The sequence below is a fragment of the Prunus persica genome, chromosome G6, assembly GCF_000346465.2.
Source record: "Prunus persica cultivar Lovell chromosome G6, Prunus_persica_NCBIv2, whole genome shotgun sequence".
Taxonomy (NCBI): domain Eukaryota; kingdom Viridiplantae; phylum Streptophyta; class Magnoliopsida; order Rosales; family Rosaceae; genus Prunus; species Prunus persica.
Genome location: NC_034014.1, coordinates 6,904,101 through 6,924,810, shown reverse-complemented (window position 1 = coordinate 6,924,810; position 20,710 = coordinate 6,904,101). Strand labels below are relative to the sequence as shown.

Genomic DNA, 20,710 nt, shown 5'->3' with positions numbered 1-20,710 from the left:
TAAAACGCAACGTATCGGGCTGTGTACATACCTCACCTTCTTGAGGCCTCCGAGATCGAGAAAACAGGTGCTTTTCACAAATCACAACCAAAGCCCCAAAACAAAACCCTTTTCCAGCCCAAGATTTTATTCAAAACACTTGCAGCAGAGGAAGCTCCCAAACAATGGCGACGCCCGGAAAGGCCACAACACCAAAGAAGAGCAAAGAAACAAAGAAGCCGAGCAGCAAAGCCATTACACCGAAGAAAAACCAAGAAACAAAGAAGCCAAGCATCAAGAAAACCACAGAAACAAAGAAGCCCGGCACCAAGAAAACGATCAGCGACAAGAACCAGACCAGCAATGGCAATGTGAGCGACTCCGACGTAGAGGAGATTCCATCGTCGAGCTCCGAGTCCCTGAAAGACACAAAGCAAAATGGGGGTAAAATTACGAAAACGCCCACCCCGAAATCGAAGCAGAGCAACAAGAAACGAAAGCAGAAGCAAGAAGAAGAAGAAGAGGTCGAAGAGAAAGAGGAGATGAAGTCGTATACGTTTCCGATGGAGCGCGTTAAGAGGATTATCAGAAGCGAAGATTCGGAGATGCGCATTAGCCACGACGCCGTTTTCCTCGTCAACAAAGCCACTGTATTCTCTTCTGCCTCTCGATTTTAGTATTTAGGGTTTCGATCTTTATTTTATTTTATTTTGTTTATTATTAAATATTTTTTAAATTATGTTGCAGGAGAAGTTCCTTCAGAAGTTTTGTGAAGATGCACATGCTTGTTGTGTTAAGGATAGGAAAAAGTCTCTTGCTTACAAGCACCTATGTATGTAACTTCTCTTTCTCACTCTTTTTATAAATTTATTTTTGGATTTAAATCAAAGTTTCACTTTTTATTTTGAATCTGTTTGGAAGTGACAAGTAGCAGTAGTTTGTCTGTGGTTAGTGCATTGTTACGAGTACTGAACATTTGGATCAAATTGGTTCAATTCTTTTGGTTTATAGCTTTGAAATGATATTCAGAATTTTTCTCAAATGTGATACTGCTATTGCATTCTCATGCTTTGGTTCATCGTTTGAGGTGTTGTTTTACATGCTCAAATAAAAATGGAAATCGGGTTAGCATCTCCTTTTCCTCGTGAATGTAGCACCTCTCCATTTGGAAAGGAATGGAGAGTACGGACCCAGTGGGGAGTTCAGAATGACCTCTTTAATGCCCTTAATTAGTATTCCTCATGAACATCATATGGCCATCTTTACTAGAGTTGTGTTGTATTTTGCGTGCAAGTTAACGACAGCCATATGTTTTGTGCATAAGAAAAATGGACACCAAGTTGTACTGTTAGAAGGAACAGTGTTTTGATTTAGATTGTTCAATGTAAAACAAGCATTTGACAGCTTGAAAACTTAAGAGTGGGTAAGTCATGTACAGAATATTTTGTTAAAAGTGAAGAACCTCTCATTTGTTTTGTTATTTCCTTCGTTTGTTTGCTTTTTCTGATAGTCGCATTTGTGTTTGAAAAAGCCCTTTGGCTGCCGCACTAAAAAGTTTTTCCATTTTAGAGTTAGACTGTGCGGAGCTTATCAACGGAACCTTTTTCTCATCCATTTACTAGAAACTGATTACTAAACTTCGCTTACAAGTTCGTACAAATGGTGTCAACAAGGGAAAACTAGTTCTTGAAAGACAATTATTATCCGAATCAGTCGAGCTAAAACGTATGAGACATACAGTCCTAGTTGCTTATTGCAGGTTATGTTAATTCCCAGTCATAATAACGTGCTTTCTTCTTGTTTCAGCCACAGTTGTCTCTAAACGAAAGAGATATGACTTTCTTTCAGGTATCTTTTAAGTTTCAACTCATTGCTCCGACGGTTAAATATATGGTATTACTCTGCCTTAATTTATGTTGCCTGATGCATAACCAACTATGTGCATAGATTATGTTCCTGAGAAAGTAAAAGCGGAGGATGCATTGGCAAAGAGAAAATTAGCCGAAGCAAAAGCGGACTAGGAGTTTCAGAACATGCTAAATCGAGGCCACTAAGAAATTTTAGGCTCTGTATAATGTATTTTAGATACACTTGCTGTATGAAAATTTTGTGTTTTTAGGCGTCTTCCATTAGATGGCAAGTGAGCTGGGAAAGCAGCATTACCTTAGAGAGCAGTCAAATGTGTAATTGTTGCAAGTGATTGCTAAACCAGCAGTATTTTCAAAAAAAAAAATCTAGTTCACATTTCCAATATTTTAGAAATTTTAAAATAAATGGGAAAGATATCATGGTAGGTACTTTGTCCTCAGAACAACTGATATGTCTTTTATGGTTGCGTGGCCATGAATTTCATTTATTCATCATGCTTGAATTTAGGATTTTTGTGATGGCATATGCCCACAATTGTAGCTGGTTGCCCCTAACTTGTAATTTAGTGCACTTTGAAAATAAAATTTTCTGTAAGAGAATCATTCTGTTAGACACGAAACCAAACCAACAAGCATTCATATTCAAAACCATATAAAAGAAATGGCCTATACTGTAAAAGAACATTTCTGTCATGTACACCAATGCAGTCAAATTTCAAGCAAAGAAGACGCATATTGTTTTATTTTCACCAAGGTAATCATTACAAAAGTAGATTCTCTTAAGTTACAAGGATAATGAAAAGATTGCACCCCTGCAGATGCAAAATAATGGCATTTGTACATGTATTGTTCTATGGATAATTTTCGGTCACCATTAAGTGAGCACTGTGAGTTGTAAGTTGTAAACCTACTCTAGCAAAAACCGAAAAAACACCACAATTATAACAAGTGCATCTCTCTGTACGCCTCTCTATCCCTCTTATCTAAAAGAGATTGTCGTTGATTACCTTGAGCTAGATTACGTCCTCTGTGCATAGCCATTGACTAAAAATAAACTCGATGAGCCGGTATGCATTTACATGATAATCTGAAGGCACCAAGTCGTTGGAAGTGGCATAATTACAGGTTCAAACGGAGATTCAGCTCTATGGAAGGTATCCCAATCGACTGCTTTTTGACATTTCTTTGAAATTAAAAACACCGCCTTTGCTTGTCAGTGATTGTTGGTCCTTTGAACTAGCACCTAGCAGGGTTTTTGAGTTGTTCGATTTACTTTCAGACAATGGCTTGCTTTTCGACGATTCTGTGTAACCTTTGCCCATGAGGGATTGGTCCCTTGAACTAGCACCGACCAGGGATTCTGAGTTTGATTTACTTTCAGGTTCGCCTGGTCTCTTCCAAATTTTGACATGCCCTTCCCAAGATGCAGTGAGAATTGCTTCCTCTGTGAAAACTAAGCCAGATAGGGGCTCAGAATGAACGCAGTGTGCCACTAGTGGGGAGAGCTTTGGAACGTCCCGCATGCTTGGAGCAGGTTGAAGAGTGCCAACTGGACAAGTGCTGTCCCAATGGGATGACTGGCTACCGGTGCTGAACGTTGGAGATCCACCAAGTGAACTCCGGCGAAGTGGCACTACAATCTCATCCATAGGCAAGTCCCACAGGAGCAATTTTGTGTCCTGTAAACATGTGTATAAGTGGTGGAAGTAGCATGACAAGCAAATAACATTGGCACAGTGTCACACCATAGAAGAAAATATTTCATGGACCAATATTAGGCTAAAAAATAAATCATGTCCCAGTTTATGTCTCTGATTCCAGCAAATTTGTACAGCCATGACTGCAGACCAATATTTTGAAAATCCCACACCTAGCTATTGGAGTTAAATGATTTAGTCTCCATTGGAAAAAAAAAAAAAAAAATCTTATAGCTAAATATAATTTGATACTAACCATCATGAGAAAATTTCGATAGAATGTGTAGCTTAGCGGGGTGATGGGGTGGAGTTGGAATGATATAAAATACTATAAGCTGATAAAGATAAGCTCTTAACTGATTTGTATTCTTAAATAAGCTAAGCATGGGATCTCAGCATTGACTTTTGGGGGGTTAGAGAAGGGAAGAAAAGCAAATACCTGACCCACAGAACCAAAACGGTAGACAATATTTTCTTCTGTGTCATCTGAACTTGGTGGTGACCAATATGAGTCAAAAGCCACACCACTAACCTGCAAACATTAAGGCTAAAAGGTGTAAGATTTCCATGAGTTATGATGAATGAAAAAGAGGGAGGGAGGGAGAACTCAATTAATATGCACAAAGTTCTGCTGAAACTGTACCCATGAGTTGTGCCCTTCACCCCAAGCTACTACCTTTCGATCTTCCATGCTCCATACTGTAACGAGATCCTCTTCCCCTCCAGTCAAAATGTATTTCTCATCCGGACTGAGAAACAACACGTAATGAAGGTCAATTAGGAGCATCATATGGCGTAATTCTTAATGACAAATATCACTAATGAAGACATCATGTGATACACAAGGGTTTAGACTTGATCGAGCATAATTCAAATGTCAACGAAATTAAAATTTAAAATAAAAAAAAAAAATCTTTTTACCTCCAGGCGCAACAAAGAAGAGCACCATAGTAACTCTTGCCACCGAATATTAGTTGTTCTTTTGAGTAGTCAAATACTCGCAAGTAGCCTACATATAGCACCCAACATCAACACCAATTAACAGATGCACTCATCCATAAAGTCACAAGCCTAACAGAGAGAAATACCATCTCTACCAACTGTTGCCAAATATGTCCCATCTGGTGAGTAAGCAATGCTGTTTACTGAACCTTGGCAAATATGCCATCTGGAAATTGGATTATTCTGGATAAAACATAAAAAGGAAAAAAAGGTGAAGAAAACAAGAAACCCCAAGGAAGATGGTCAATAGTTCTATATTTGGTTCTTGAAGGAAATACAAAGTTCCAATTTTGATTAGCCATATGTGAGTATTGTAGAAGCAGCGACAACAAAAATGTTGGTTATAATGGCCAACAACAGTATTAATATGATCTGGACCTGAAAATAATAGGGTGATCTTTAAAAGCCAAGGTTTTACATAAGCAGCAAATATGCATAACAATGAACTACTTAATACATGCAATGAAATTTTAACCATTTATATTACCTTACTGGATCTTGAATGAGACACCGAAAATTGAGTATGATCCTTTATAACAGGGAAAGAAGATTCAGCAGCACTATCCTTACTCTAAAATAAATTACACTGATTTTAGTTTATGTAGTAGAACAAGAGAAACAGTAAAACCAGACAAGAAGAAAATAGCATTTAGAAAATAAAAGCTGAAGGTTAAGGCTTGCCTTCTCATACACATACAAGTTTCCATCAGCATGAGCAGCAACAAAAACACCGTTGCCTTTGGGAACCCATGCAATACTGGTACACCGACTGCTAAAAACAAGTAGTTAGTTTGTGTGGGCCCAGTGCCCCCAATTACACAAAACAGAGAGTGCTAAGTATATTCCATCCAAACTCAACAGACAGAGTGCTAAGTACATTCCAAGAGTGCTTAGTTATCACAATTTATACATACATTAGCAAACTGTATTTCAAGAGGTTGATACAACAACCCGCATTTGTACACCATAAATTATGATGATTTCCATTCCCGATAGAAACATACAGCCACAACGACAGAAACAATAAAGAAGACAAAGTAAACAGATAAAGAAGTGTCAGAAAGTGAAGTTGAGACTAAATTCTTGCCTGCAACTGACAGAACCTTCTTTGTTATAATGTTGGGCACCAACAAGCTTCTTTCCAGAATCTTGCAATTGCTGTCTCAAAGACACCGAATAAACTACAACAACACACAGAGTAAGCAAGTCACAAACACCCTCATCTTCAGAAGACCCCGTAGACTATATACAAAGAAATTCTTACTATCTCCAGAGCTCAATCCAATAAGCAAGTCATGCCCATCCTTGGCTTCAGAATCAAATGCATGACACACCGGATTCGAATTACTAAAATGCAATGATTTTATAGGATCCTGCACACAAATTTCCCACAACCCTTTACACAAAATTCCCAAAAAACAAAAACCAAAATGTCCAAACCCAACAAAAAATCCAAACACATCCCAAAGAACACCAAATTTACCTTGTCAGGCGAATTGAGGTCACTGATATAAACAGTATCTCCAACATTGAAAACCAAAAAGAACCCTTTGCCACCGTGACTGGAACTATTTGTATAATGGGTCCCATTAGACCCTCCAAAATGACTACTTCTACTACTTCCATTGCTGGTTTTGCTATAGCCACCCCCTCCCACAAAGCTGAGAGCTTTGCCACCATTTCCTCCCAGCAGCCTCGCCGCCGCAGACCTCACTCCTGTGGTGCTGAAACTGGGCGTCAGCGCAGGCTGGCTAGGCTTATCCTTGAGCTGGGCTACGGTCACCTAAAATTCAGAACCAAACACTGACTAACTCCGAGTCAACAGAGAGAGAGCGAGAGAGACAACTAACCCAGCAATTAATTAGGCCCTGTTTGGATCACACTCATCAATTAAATTCGTTTGGGTACCTGAGAAATTGACTTGGCGTACGAATAAGGAAGGAGATTGGGAGGCCGAGTCTTCTCCGAGTGAAGCTTGTAGCGGCCCTCTGGGGTTTTGAAATAGGCCTTTATAAGGGACTGGGTTTGGGAATTTGTTGTTGCTGCTGAGGAAGACGAAGAAGACGACGTCGTTTGGGTCGTCGTCGTTGTCGATGATGATGTGGGCGACATCGAGTTCAATCCGTTTCTGTTGTTGTTGTTGTTGTAGCCGTTGTTGAACATCGTGGACGAAATTCAGAGTAACAGACTCTAACACAGAAACAACATCGTAGAGTGTTTTTGACTGGGTGCTCTTTTCTTGTATGCTGTTCTTCTTCTCGCCGAGAGGAGGGATCGGGTGCTTCGCGGTGTATTGGTGTCTCCGATGAGATTGTGAAAGTGGGAAAGGAAAAGGAAAGTGTGGTTTTTGTTTTCTTCTATTTGGAACGTGGTTGACTTTGGAGTTTGCACTTTAGAGAACAAATGGAGATGGAGGTCAGTGTTAGGAAGGATGAGGGCAAGTCCACGTGTTTGCTGGTTGTTAACTTGTAGAAAATTTGAAAAAGAAAAAAGAAACACTAGAGGAGTTTGACCATTTGTGTCATTTCGTGTTTGTGTTGCAAAGTAAATGATGTGTTATCATTTACTTTTTTTCAAATTTAAGAAAGGTAAGGGAAACTCACACATACGGGTATCATAAAGTTATAAATTTAAAATTACTTGAGAGCAAATTAAAAGTTTGGGCTACTCCAATTTAACTAACACTGAATTAGTGGTGTGTTATCTTATTTTAAGTAATGACATTTCATGTGTACATAAGAAAAATAACGAATAACTTTATACTAAGTGGTGTGTTATCTTATTTTAGTTTATTTGTAAAGTGATTCAAATTAACTCACATATATAATTATTTTCTTAATTTCTAAACAAAACCTCTCCCTTATGGATTACTTATAAGATAAAGTTTCACTTAGTCAATGAATACTTATAAAACTATAATAATAAAAGAAGGAATGTCATATTATTATACAACACTTAATACATTACATATTAATGAAAAAAATTAATTTCTTCAAAATAAGTACAAAGCAATGAAGGTATTGAATATGAATACAACTTCTTCAATAACTAAACGCAACAAGAAGTTGAATTCATGTTATACTAGTTAATTGTATTTATTGTGTGGAAATTGAATTGTTGAATTTTACATTAACTTGACTTGTTTATTATCAGTGTTCGTGTGTCAAGTAACTATCAACCTAAACCGCTAAAAATCCATGACGGATATCCCAACAAAAAAACAGTTAAAAACTTCATGTCGGGCATAAAGTCGTATCCTCAATTGCCACTGCCTCCTTTCCTTTCATTTTGTTGTGCGTTCACTATTTGGGTTGGGTTGGCTCCATGTGGGTTTCTAAGATGGGCTAATATTTGTAACTGGAGATGACAAGGCTGATGGGCTCTTAGTTTTCTTCTCTCTCTCTCTGTTCAATATAGTATCAGCTAAGTAAAAGTACAATTGATTCTCTACTACTTGTCGTTACTCAACTTTTAGAGGCCTACGATGCCTAGACAACAAAGACAATTAGTGGGATATTCTAAAGGTAAAAAATAATGTTTGGTTCGTATAGTTTGTTACTTTTATTATTTTGGTCAATGTCGTTTTAATTTAATTAATTTTGTCCTTATAGTCTCAATTTCGAACAATTCAAAGATAATCTTCAATTTTTTGTGAAATTACTTTAATATAGAGGGGTATTTCGGTCTAATTTTGCATCCCCTCCACAACTATTCCCTAGCCACCAAAGCAACCCCTAATGTAGTTTTTCTTATGCTTTCAAGTCTCAAGTCCCTATTTTATCTTGGGTAGGGGCTGCTGGGTTTTTGTTGGGGTGATTATGGAAGGGTTGTAAGTTGGACCGAAATGTCCTTCCATATTATAGTAATTTGACAATAAATTGGGGGTTGTTCTTAAATTGCTCGGAATTGAAACTATAGGGAAAAAATTGATCAAATTGAAACTAGAGGGACCAAAAATGACTTTTTGACTATTCTAAACTACTCTAATGTAAATGGAGGGGGATCGAAGGGGATGGCCGCACTGCCTTGACCAACTAATCTAACCCACATATGCTTTCGTTTTTTATTTTTAGTTTTCATTTTTTTAGTGTGAGATATAGATAACGTATGGAGGTATGCTAATTGTTAAAGTTTTCAACTTACATATACCAGAAAAGAAAAAAAAATACAGCCAAGTTTGTTGAAGTTGAATGTCTGGTCTTTTTTTGCTTATAAATGTGTGAACTATTGCATATGAGCTTAGGAGAGGTGGGCTAATTGTAAAAAGAACCCCTAGAGCAGCCCTAACATGGTTCAGCTCTCGCTCTCACGTACAGTTTCACAGATTTGGTTTTGACTTTAATTATAATGTAATTATTTACATATGAAGTGAACATGTTCAATTTATTATAAGTTGCTTCAATGAAACACATAGAAAGAGAAATTTCAGAATCAACATGGCTACGTCAACTGATAGAGGTCCCTGCACCAAAAAACCCAAAAGGAAAATAGAAAGATCTGTGAAGGTGACCTCCTTGGAGCAATCAGCAGAGACACAGAGCAAGGGATTTTATCCATGAGGTTGGGCCATACATAGGGCATATGTACAAGTTGCAAATCCTCATCAATCATCATCATCATTTGCTCTTGCAAAAGCAAAAACCCACACTTCTTTCGTAAGTTTGTTATTGCAAGCAAATCATGTGCATCTCTTTATTTCTGGTTTGGTATTAAGCTCGGCATATGCATCTCTTTATTTGATTTCATGGTTTTTTTTTACCTTTGCCTAAAGCATACATATTATAAGTGAAAACAAAGCAATCACACACTTCTGTAGCTTTATTTGCCCACACCCACTTGATTTGCTTTCTTTTTTTCTTCTTCCTGCTTTCCCAAGCAAACTAGTAGCTCTGACACCCTAATCTCACTTTGCATTCATTCTCTCCTTCCCAACAAAGACAGACATGTTAACTACTAAGGTTGCATTACTGCTCACAGAATTAAGTTTCTCTCACCTAATCCCTCCTCTCCCACCACAAATAAAAACCCTCCTCCTTACCCTCAAAACTCATATCAAACACCTTCTCCAAATATCAAACACCTTGTGCTTCTTAATTGTTTCCAAGCAAATTAAGAAGCCACATCCAATCCAAGTACACTCAAAATGAAGATGATGAATCAGCCTCTCTTCTCACTTACACTCCTGCTCATCTCCCTCTCCCAATGCACCAAAATCTTAGCCCAAGCCCCTGCTGCTGCCCCAGCTGCCCCAGCTGCCCCAGTTGCCCCGGCTGCCCCTGCTGCCCCATCAATTACCGGGCCGGCAGTGCCATCACCACCAGCCGATGCCCCTGCATCACTAGGCCCAACCAACATCACCAAAATCCTTGAAAAAGCAGGTGGCTTCAACATCTTTATCCGCCTTTTGAAAAGCACCCAAGTTGATAACCAGCTCTACAGCCAACTCAACAACTCAAACAGTGAACTCACAATTTTAGCGCCAACCGATAATGGCTTCTCACAGCTCAAGACAGGATCACTCAACTCTTTGAGTGATGAGCAAAAAGTCCAGCTGTTACAATTCCATCTGATCCCAGATTTTCTCACAGTCCAAAACTTCCAAACACTCAGCAACCCAGTGAGAACCCAAGCTGGAGATGGATTTGAGTACCCACTAAACATCACCACATCAGGCAGGGCAGTCAACATAACAACAGGTCTTGTCAACACCTCCATTTCAGGCACTGTCTACTCTGATGGCCAATTGGCTATTTACCAAGTTGACAGTGTGCTCAAGCCTTATGGTGTTTTTGCTCCCAAGCCTCAGCCACCTTCACCGGCACCGGCTCCTGCGCAAGAGAAGCCTAAGAAGACGTCATCTGATGACAGTCCTGTTTCTCAAGTGAAGTCTGGTGCTGTGCCTACTCTGATCTCCAAACTTAATGGCGTTGTTTCCATTGCAGTTTCTGTGGTTGCTGCTGCAGCGTTAAGCTTTTTGTGACAGAATTGTTTGTTCCAATTGGAGTTGGATTGAAGGGTAATGATGTCCGGTGACTGGTTTGGAATAATTGTTGTTATGCATGTCAGAAATGTGATCTGTATGTGAGACCAATACTGTTTAGTTAAATTTTTCATTGGGTTCCTCATCTGTTTTGTTCTTTGTATCTGTAATATTTTCATTTGTAATCATCTTCGGTTTCTTTGTATTTTGAGAAACTTGTGTAAATTCCTCCACAAAATTAGTACATGGGTTTTGATCAATCCTTTTTCACTTTTGGAGTACCATTTTGAATTTTTAGAATAAATTGATCTTGAATGCTTCAGCATATGAACACGAAATTTGTTGAGGTGTGCACAATATTATAAGTGTGACGTACCAACAATCAATAAAATTTTACTACATTTTGAACCCCGTTATAAGAGAGATGTACAAAATCTAGGGAGTTTTGGTATAAGATCAATATATACTATAACAATGTGGTATCTGATAAGAGAATTTTACTTATTCTAGATAAGCTCAATGACTAAAATATACTATCCAATTTTACAATAATATAATAAAAAATCTAAAAATTACACACATTGTCACTTCTTTTATATTTTAACCAATTTATTTGAAGTCAATCATCCTATGCCACATGTCCTGTGACCCACCTCCAGCCAGCCACCACCGTCGCCTCCTTGACCCTCAAAGAAGGAAGCCTCAATTACAAACCACTATACTAACCTTATTTTTATGATATTTGTTTAGTTACATAATATTTATATTAACAGTCAACTTTAAAAAATATATATATATATAATATATTCAACACCACTTCACGCACAATTTATCCCAAATCCCTCATGCTCTAGAGTTATACATGAATAAATCAATTTAAAGTTACAAAATCTTATAAATTTTAAACCCTTATGTATATTATGTTGGTATGTTTTAGGTTTATATAATACTAGCCTCTCTGCACGCGCTTCCGCGCTTGCGAGAAGTTTTTTTAAAAAAATAAGTAAATTTATTTTAGAATTAAAAAAGATAATGGGTAGTTGTGTTTCATAAAAATAGGATCCATTATCTGCTTTTTCTTTTTCTTTTAATTTTTTTAAATATGAAAAAGTGTGAATTTACCATATTATCCTCATTTAATTAATAATTTGAATTCTTAATGTTGGGCATTTTCTGGTATTTTGAATGTTTCACCATTCTCTGCCTTTTGCTTTATATATATAGATAAACTGCAATACAAAACAACATATATATATATATACTAGCCTTTTCGAACGCGCTTCCGGGTCTGAGGGAGTTTTTTTTATTTTATTTATAAATTTAAATTTATTTTAGAATTAAAAAGATAATGGGTAGTTGTGTTCCATAAAAATAGGATCCATTATCTGAATTTTCTTTTATTTTTAATTTGTTTAATATGAAAAAGTGTGAATTTACCATATTATCCTCATTTAATAGTAAAACAAAAACAGAAATGCACTGCCTTAAAAAAACATAAATAAAACTCAAATGATCTCTTATCAAATGTACGTCAAACGTAAATTGCACTGCAGATTCTAGAAAACAAATTTTAACGAAACCAAAACTGCACTGCATAATTTCAGCCAAACACTCCAGAATCACCTCCAAAACTATAATCGATCATCAACCTATAAAAATCATAATCCTTATAATAAACAAAAAAACAGAAATTGCAATCAACTACTACTTTTATAACCAAGTAATGTAGGTACCATTGAAGTGAAACAAACACAAAACTGCAATAAAGCAAAAGAATGTAAAAACAAAAACTGCAATAAAACCACTACTCTAAAGCAAAACAATGTAGATATCAATGGAGTAAAACGAACACATAAATTTCAATCATTTATAACTCTAAGAAAAATACAACAAAAACAGAAACTGCAAAAAGAAAAAAAAAATGCAATCAACTACTAGACTATCCCAGGATAATATAGATATTAGTGAAGTGACATAATCATAGTAAATGAAAAAAACAAACAAAAACTACAATCAACTACTATTCTATAACAAAATAATGTAGATATCAATGAATATAAATTTTTTTTATTCAGAAAAAGAACATAACTAAAATTGAAATGATCCCTAAACAAATTTACTTAAAACGTAAACAGAACAACATTTTTATGGAAAAACTAATTGTACCGAAACCGAAACTACATTGCAGAATTTGAGCCAAAGACTCCCGAACAATCTCCAAAACAACAATTCATCCTCAACCTATAACAAACATAACCCAAATTTGAGACAAAAACTGCATTACACTGATTTTAGTTTATGTAGTAGAACAAGAGAAACAGTAAAACCAGACAAGAAGAAAATAGCATTTAGAAAAGAAAAGCTGAAGATTAAGGCTTGCCTTCTCATACACATATAAGTTTCCATCAGCATGAGCAGCAACAAAAACACCGTTGCCTTTGGGAACCCATGCAATACTGGTACACCAACTGCTAAAAACACGTAGTTAGTTTGTGTGGGCCTAGAGCCCCCAATTACACAAAACAGAGAGAGTGCTAAGTATTATTCCATCCAAACTCAACAGACAGAGTGCTAAGTACATTCCAAGAGTGCTTAGTTATCACAATTTATACATACATTAGCAAATTGTGTTTCAAGATGTTGATACAACAATGCATTTTAGGATCTTGCAGCATTAGCCTACATGATTAGATAAAAGCGTTAGGCTTTTGTGGATTGAGTCAAATTGTAATATTGTATACCTTAGGAGAACTCGAGTCACATCTCGTATTTGTTTAATAGAGAGAGGCTGAGAGAGAGATGGAGAAGAAAAGAAAGAGGAGGAGGGAGCTAGAGCAGAATAATATGAGAAAGAGAAGACAATTGTCGGGATCCAAATGATTAGATAATTTTCGGGACCCCGAAGGTTAGGACTCTTCGGGGTAGGAAGTTAATAGAAGAAAGTTTTAATTAGAAACAAAACAAGCGTTGGGCTTCTGTGGAGGTAAATCCTGAACCCCAAATGATTAGCTAACAAGGCAAATCCTAAACACCAAATGATTAGATGAAAGCAAACTAGTAGCTATAACACCACAATCTCACTCTTACATTTCCTCTCTCTCACCTTCCCAACAAAGACAGACATGCTTACTGCGAAGGGTGTATATCTGATCAAATAATTATCACCCTCCTCACCTAAATCCCTCATCTCCCACCACTTATAAAAACCCTCTCCATTCCCCCAAAACTCATATCAAACACTTGCACAAAATATCAATCACCTTGTGCAAGCACCACTCCAGCATTGGCATTACTTGTTTTCAAGCAAATTAAGAAGCCAAAACCCACCACACTCAAAAACATGATGATGAAGCTTCAGAATCTGCCTCTTTTCTCACTCACACTTACACTCATCTTCCTTTCCCATTGCACCAAAATCATATCCCAAGCTCCTGCTGCTGCTCCGGCTGCTCCTGCAGCCCCAGCTACCCCAATTGCCCCAGCTGCCCCAATTGCCCCAGCTGCTCCAGCAATTACAGGGCCAGCAGTTCCAGCACCACCAGCTGATGCCCCTGCACCTGCAGGCCCAACCAACATCACCAAAATCCTTGAAAAAGCAGGTGGCTTCAATGTCTTAATCCGCCTTTTGAAAAGCACCCAAGTTGACAACCAGCTCTACAGCCAACTCAACAACTCAAATAGCCAACTCACCGTTTTAGCCCCCACTGACAGTGCCTTCTCAAAGCTCAGCACAGGCTCACTCAACTCTTTGAGTGATGAGCAAAAAGTCCAGCTCTTACAATTCCATCTGATCCCAGATTTTCTCACAATCCAAAACTTCCAAACTCTCAGCAACCCAGTGAGGACCCAAGCTGGAGATGGATTTGAGTACCCACTAAACATTACCACATCAGGCAGGGCAGTCAACATATCATCTGGTCTCGTCAACACCTCCATTTCAGGCACTGTCTACTCTGATAGTCAAATTGCTATTTACCAACTTGACAGTGTGCTCCAGCCTTATGGTGTTTTTGCTCCCAAGCATCATCCACCTTCACCGGCACCGTCTCCGGTGCAAGAGAAGCCTAAAAAGACGTCATCATCTGATGACAGTCCTGTTGCTGAATTGACGAAGTCTGGTGCTGTGCCTACTCTGATCCCTAAATTTAATGGCATTGTCTCCATTGCAGTTGCTATGGTTGCTGCTGCAGCATTAAGCTTTTGTTGAAAAAATTGTTTGTTCCAATTGGAGTTGGATTGAATTTGAAGGGTAATGATGTACGGTGACTGGTTTGGAATAATTGTTGTTATGCATGTCAGAAATGTGATCTGTATGTGAGACCAATACTGTTTGGTTAAATTTTTCGTTGGGTTCTTATCTGTTTTGTTCTTTGTATCTGTAATATTTTCATTTGTATTCATCTTCGGTTTCTGTGTATTTTGAGAAACTTGTGTAAATTCTTCCACAAAATTAGTACATGCGTCTTGATCAATCCTTTTTCACTTTTGGAGTACAATTTTGAATGTATTCTAAGAATAAATTTTTTTTTAGAATTAAAAAGTGTTCCATAAAAATAGGATCCATTATTTTTTTTTTTAAAGTGTGAATTTACCATATTATCCTCATTTAATTAATAATTTTAATTCTTAATATTTGAATTAACTAAGGATATTTTCTGGTATTTTGAATGTTTCATCATTCTGACATTTTCTGGACATTTTCTTATATTAGTATATATATAAAGCAAAAAACAGAGAATGATGAAACATTCAAAATACCAGAAAATGTCCTTAGTTAATTCAAACATTAAGAATTGAAATGATTAATTAAATGAGGATAATATGGTAAATTCACATTTTTTTCATATTAAAATAAAATAAAATTATATAATCGGTCATACTTTTATGGAACATAACTACTCATGTTATCTTTTCTTATTTCTAAAATAAAATATAAAAGAAAAAAGAAAACCAATTGGCACATGCTTGAGCATGCGCCGATGGGCTAGTATATATAAAGCAAAATGCAGAGAATGGTGAAACATTCAAAATACCAAAAAATGCCCTTGGTTAATGCAAAATTAAGAATTGAAATTATTAATTAAATGAGAATAATATGGTAAATTCACACTTTTTCATATTAAAAAAATTTAAAATTAAAAGAAAAATCAAATAATAGATCCTATTTTTATGGAACACAACTACCTATTATCTTTTTTAATTCTAAAATAAATTTAAAATTTTTGAAAAAAAGTATATTTCTATATATATAAAGCAAAAGGCAGAGAATGGTGAAGCATTCAAAATACCAGAAAATGCCCTTTGTTAATTCAAACATTAAGAATTGAAATTATTAATTAAATGAGGATAATATGGTAAATTCACATTTTTTAATATTAAAAAAATTAAAATTAAAAACAAAATAAGATAATAGGTCCTACTTTTATGGAACATAACTACCCTAATCTTTTATTAATTCTAAAAATAAAATAAAAAAGAAAAAGAAAACCAATTGGCACATGCGTGAACATGTGTCAAGGAGCTAGTATATAGTAAAACAAAAACATAAATTGCACTACCCAAAAAAATATAAATAAAACCCAAATGATCCTTTATCGCATGTACTTAAAATGTAAATTCTAGAAAACCAATTATAATGAAACCAAAACTGCACTGCAGAATTTCATCCAAACACTCCAAAACTACCTCCAAAACTATAATCGATCATCAACCTATAACAAATCATAATCCTTATAATAATAAATAAATAACAAAAACTGCAATCAACTACTAATTTTATAACAAAGTAATGCAGATACCAATGAAGTGAAACAAACACAAATACTACAATCAACTATTAATATAAAACAAAACAATCTAAAAAAAAGAAGAAGCAATAAGCTACTACTCTAAAGCAAAACAATGTAGATATCAATGAAGTAAAACGAACACAGAAACTTCAATCATTTACAACTCTGAGAAAAACACAACAAAAACGAAAATTGCAAAAAGACAAAAAAATGCAATCAACTACTATTCTATAACAAAATAATATAAATATCAGTGAAGTGACACAAAAATAGTAAATGAAATAAACAAACCGAAACTACAATCAACTACTATTCTATAACAAAATAACGTAGATATCAATGAATTGAAAAGTAAAAAAGAAATTATAGAAAAAGAACATAACTAAAACTGAAATGATTCTTAAACAAATGTACTTAAAACGCAAAAAACACAACAATTTTATGGAAAAATTGTACCGAAACTGAAACTGTATTGTCGAATTTGAGCCAAAGACTCTCGAACAACCCTCAAAACAACAATCTATCATCACCCTATAACAAACACAACCCAAACCACCTCCCCAAATTCAAAACTAAACTAAAAGCCAAAAGCAACCAAACTGAATTGCAAGAGCAAAAACACCTTCACATAGCTAACAGAAATTACGATAAAATACTATCAAATTCAAGTAATATCAATGAAGTAAACAAAAACAGAAACTGCAAACAAAAAAAGAAATTGCAACAAAAAACAAAAACTATAATAAACTACTACTCTATAACAAAACAATGTAGATATTAATGATATAAACCATAACAAAAACAAAAATAAAACCAATTTTGACTATTTCGGACTTATAAGTACACTCTGCAATCACACAAACCTCTATTACCCTTGAAAATGAAAAATGAAAATAAATTAGTAAAAAATCACTAGACATAAACAACAATGCGTTTTAGGATCTTGCAGCATTAGTTTATCTTCTTGCAGCACCGGGTAAGCAACATCCCAAAGAAAATAAAAACTAAAAATTACAAGCCACCAGCCAGTATGGGAAAACCACTAACACAATAAAATCATCATGTCAAGACGAAAAACTACATGACATAACTAAGTAACAAACAACCTAAACAAATCAAATCAACAAATAAAAAATATAAACTACAATGCATCACATAGAAAGAAGTAGCCTAAAGAAATCAAAACGTAATATAATCAAAAAACAAAACAAAACAAAACAAAATAAGATCAAAATTGTAAACGAACAACAAATTCAATGTACTCATACCTCAACAGCAAAATCTACGAAAATCCCCAACCAAGCAACACCTAAAAAAAGCCAGAACTAAAATAAATACTACATCAAAGAGTTGAAAAATCAACTTATAAAAACTGATCTGATAAAGAAAATACATACCTCAACAATAGAAAAACAGAGCTTCACGGTAAAACTGAAACAACAGTAAAAAAAGAAGATTGAACCACAAAAATCACTTTAGAACAAAGAAAAATGAAAAAAAGAGAAGAAAACAAACACAATCGCACCAGACCACATAACAGCAGAGATCATATCGCACGCCAAAACTGAGCTTGATCTGGATGAAACTGCAACATTAGGAAGAAAATCTAAAAATAAATACAAAAGCCACAAAAATAACCAAAATTAATATGAAAAATCATGGTTCCACCCTTACTTCAAAGTGAGGCTCTAGAATTCAACGTCCTATCATGCATTGTGTATTAATATATATATGAAAAAGACATTTTTTCGTTACCCAAAAATATGTTTATATATTATGGTTAAAAAAAATAAAAAATTAAGACCACATGAAGAAGAAAACACTCCAAACAAAATGTAATAAAAAATCAAAATAGATACTTGATAATTGCATCGAAGCATCACCATCTCAAATTACCTAAAACAAAGAAAACCATCTAGAAAAGTAAATTCTTCTTTAAATTGTAATATTGTATACCTTAGGAGAACTCTAGTCACATATCGTATTTGTTTAATAAAGAGAGGCTCAGAGAGAGACTGAGAAGAAAGGGAGGGAGCTAAAGCAGAATAATATGAGAAAGAGAAAATAATTTTGGGGACCTAAGGTTCGTACGCAACCACTATGTTAATTTTCGGGGGAGGAAGTTAATAGAAGAAAATTTTAATTAGAAACAAAACAAGCTTTAGGCTTTTGTGGAGGTAAATCCTGAACCCCAAATGATTAGATAAAAGCAAATTAACTAGTAGCTCTAACGCCACAATCTAACTAGGCAAATCTTAAACACCAAATGATTAGATGAAAGCAAACTAGTAGCTCTAACACCACAATCTCACTATATCTTCATTTCCTCTCTCTCACCTTCCCAACAAAGACAGACATGCTAACTGCGAAGGTTGTATAACTGATCAAATAATTATCACCCTCCTCACCTAAATCCCTCATCTCCCACCACTTACAAAATCCCTCTCCATTCCCCTCAAAACTCAATCAAACACTTGCACAAAATAGCAAACACCTTGTGCAAGCACCACTCCTGCATTGGCATTACTTGTTTTCAAGCAAATTAAGAAACCAAAACCCACCACACTCAAAAACATGATGATGAAGCTTCAGAATCAGCCTCTTTTCTCACTCACACTTACACTCATCTTCCTTTCCCATTGCACCAAAATCATATCCCAAGCTCCTGCTGCTGCTCCGGCTGCTCCTGCCGCCCCAGCTACCCCAGCTGCCCCAATTGCCCCAGCAGCCCCAATTGCCCCAGCTGCCCCATCAATTACAGGGCCAGCAGTTCCAGCACCACCAGCTGATGCCCCTGCACCTGCAGGCCCAACCAACATCACCAAAATCCTTGAAAAAGCAGGTGGCTTCAATGTCTTAATCCGCCTTTTGAAAAGCACCCAAGTAGACAACCAGCTCTACAAACAACTCAACAACTCAAATAGCCAACTCACCGTTTTAGCCCCCACTGACAGTGCCTTCTCAAAGCTCAGCACAGGCTCACTCAACTCTTTGAGCGATGAGCAAAAAGTCCAGCTCTTACAATTCCATCTGATCCCAGATTTTCTCACAATCCAAAACTTCCAAACTCTCAGCAACCCAGTGAGGACCCAAGCTGGAGATGGATTTGAGTATCCTCTAAACATTACCACTTCAGGCAAGGCAGTCAACATATCAACTGGTCTTGTCAACACCTCCATTTCAGGTACTGTCTACTCTGATAGTCAAATTGCTATTTACCAACTTGACAGTGTGCTCCAGCCTTATGGTGTTTTTGCTCCCAAGCATCACCCACCTTCACCAGCACCGGCTCCGGTGCAAGAGAAGCCTAAAAAGACGTCATCATCTGATGACAGTCCTGTTACTGAATTGACGAAGTCTGGTGCTGTGCCTACTCTGATCCCCAAATTTAATGGCATTGTCTCCATTGCAGTTGCTATGGTTGCTGCTGCAGCATTAAGCTTTTGTTGACAAAATTGTTTGTAGGGTAATAATTGTTGTATTGCATGTCAGAAATGTGATCTGTATGCGAGATTAATACTGTTTTGTTGCACTTCATTGGCTTCTTGTTTTGTTTTGGTTTTTTGTATCTGTAATAGTAATTTCATTTGCATTTCATCTTGGGCTTCTGTTTATTTTGAGAAACTTGTGTAAATTCCTCCAGAAAATGAGTACATGGGTCTTTTTGATAATTCATCATTTTTCACTTTTGGAGTACCATTTTGAATGTATTTTAGAATAAGAGTGATCGTGAATGGTAAACTAGAAACGAAAAACTCTAACCTATTGCTTGTATTCATAAAAATTCAAGCTATCCTTATGCTATAAAAATAGTCTTAGAATCAATCATACATGAAATCATACAATACATAAAAAGAAATGCGAAAAAGTAGTAAGTTCGGTCCCAATAACATTATTGTTTTGACATCATGACCCCTTTAGTATCATGAACCTTTGAACTCTTTTTTTGTTTTCGGAGAAATTATGTGATTGCATTCATAATTTAGTCAAAAAAGCCACTAGTCACAAAGGGACATAACAATAACGGAGCGATCTAACATCAAAATTAAGATAATTTGGTGCGCTTCCATTAACGACTACGCAGGATCGAAAAAACTCTGGCATAGACATCCCAACTAAGATTGCAAATTTAGAATAATAATAAAAATATTATATAAAGCTTGAAAAAATCAAGTCATAACAATACATGTGATTTTGGGAGTGTTTTTTTTGTTTTTTTTAGAAAGAGAGGTCTAGAGTTTCTCAAAAAAGGTCATGAAAGTGGCAAACCTTTGACCTTCGATATAAATTATTATTTTCGCTCATTACACCCAAAATCTGTTCTATGTCATGGCTAGAAAATTCAGGACTACATGAAGAGAAAGACTCCAAACAAAATGTAGTCAAAACAGATAG

At 36.0% G+C, this 20,710-nt stretch overlaps 5 protein-coding genes across 5 annotated transcripts; 4 read left to right on the top strand and 1 right to left on the bottom strand.

The window, feature by feature from the left end:
• LOC18774921 (DNA polymerase epsilon subunit C) lies at positions 1 to 2,366 on the top strand. Its single transcript, XM_007208421.2, has 4 exons — positions 1 to 629; positions 727 to 811; positions 1,786 to 1,827; positions 1,927 to 2,366. Exons 1-4 carry the CDS (start codon positions 165 to 167, stop codon positions 1,998 to 2,000), a joined length of 666 nt encoding a protein of 221 aa, XP_007208483.1. The 5' UTR covers positions 1 to 164; the 3' UTR covers positions 2,001 to 2,366.
• On the bottom strand, positions 2,561 to 6,922 carry LOC18774723 (probable catabolite repression protein creC). Its single transcript, XM_007207972.2, has 11 exons — positions 6,455 to 6,922; positions 6,030 to 6,329; positions 5,811 to 5,919; positions 5,634 to 5,727; positions 5,228 to 5,315; positions 5,034 to 5,117; positions 4,633 to 4,729; positions 4,466 to 4,553; positions 4,188 to 4,293; positions 3,984 to 4,076; positions 2,561 to 3,526 (listed from the first exon to the last, which is right to left on the bottom strand). Exons 1-11 carry the CDS (start codon positions 6,707 to 6,709, stop codon positions 2,993 to 2,995), a joined length of 1,848 nt encoding a protein of 615 aa, XP_007208034.1. The 5' UTR covers positions 6,710 to 6,922; the 3' UTR covers positions 2,561 to 2,992.
• Positions 9,474 to 10,796, top strand: LOC18774767 (fasciclin-like arabinogalactan protein 12). Its single transcript, XM_007207772.2, has one exon. The coding sequence runs from the start codon at positions 9,690 to 9,692 to the stop codon at positions 10,524 to 10,526; it is 837 nt and encodes a 278-aa protein (XP_007207834.2). The 5' UTR covers positions 9,474 to 9,689; the 3' UTR covers positions 10,527 to 10,796.
• LOC18775421 (fasciclin-like arabinogalactan protein 12) lies at positions 13,280 to 15,095 on the top strand. Its single transcript, XM_007207816.2, has one exon. The coding sequence runs from the start codon at positions 13,867 to 13,869 to the stop codon at positions 14,731 to 14,733; it is 867 nt and encodes a 288-aa protein (XP_007207878.1). The 5' UTR covers positions 13,280 to 13,866; the 3' UTR covers positions 14,734 to 15,095.
• LOC18775457 (fasciclin-like arabinogalactan protein 12) lies at positions 18,302 to 19,957 on the top strand. The gene has a single exon (XM_007208482.2). It carries the CDS (start codon positions 18,890 to 18,892, stop codon positions 19,763 to 19,765), a length of 876 nt encoding a protein of 291 aa, XP_007208544.1. The 5' UTR covers positions 18,302 to 18,889; the 3' UTR covers positions 19,766 to 19,957.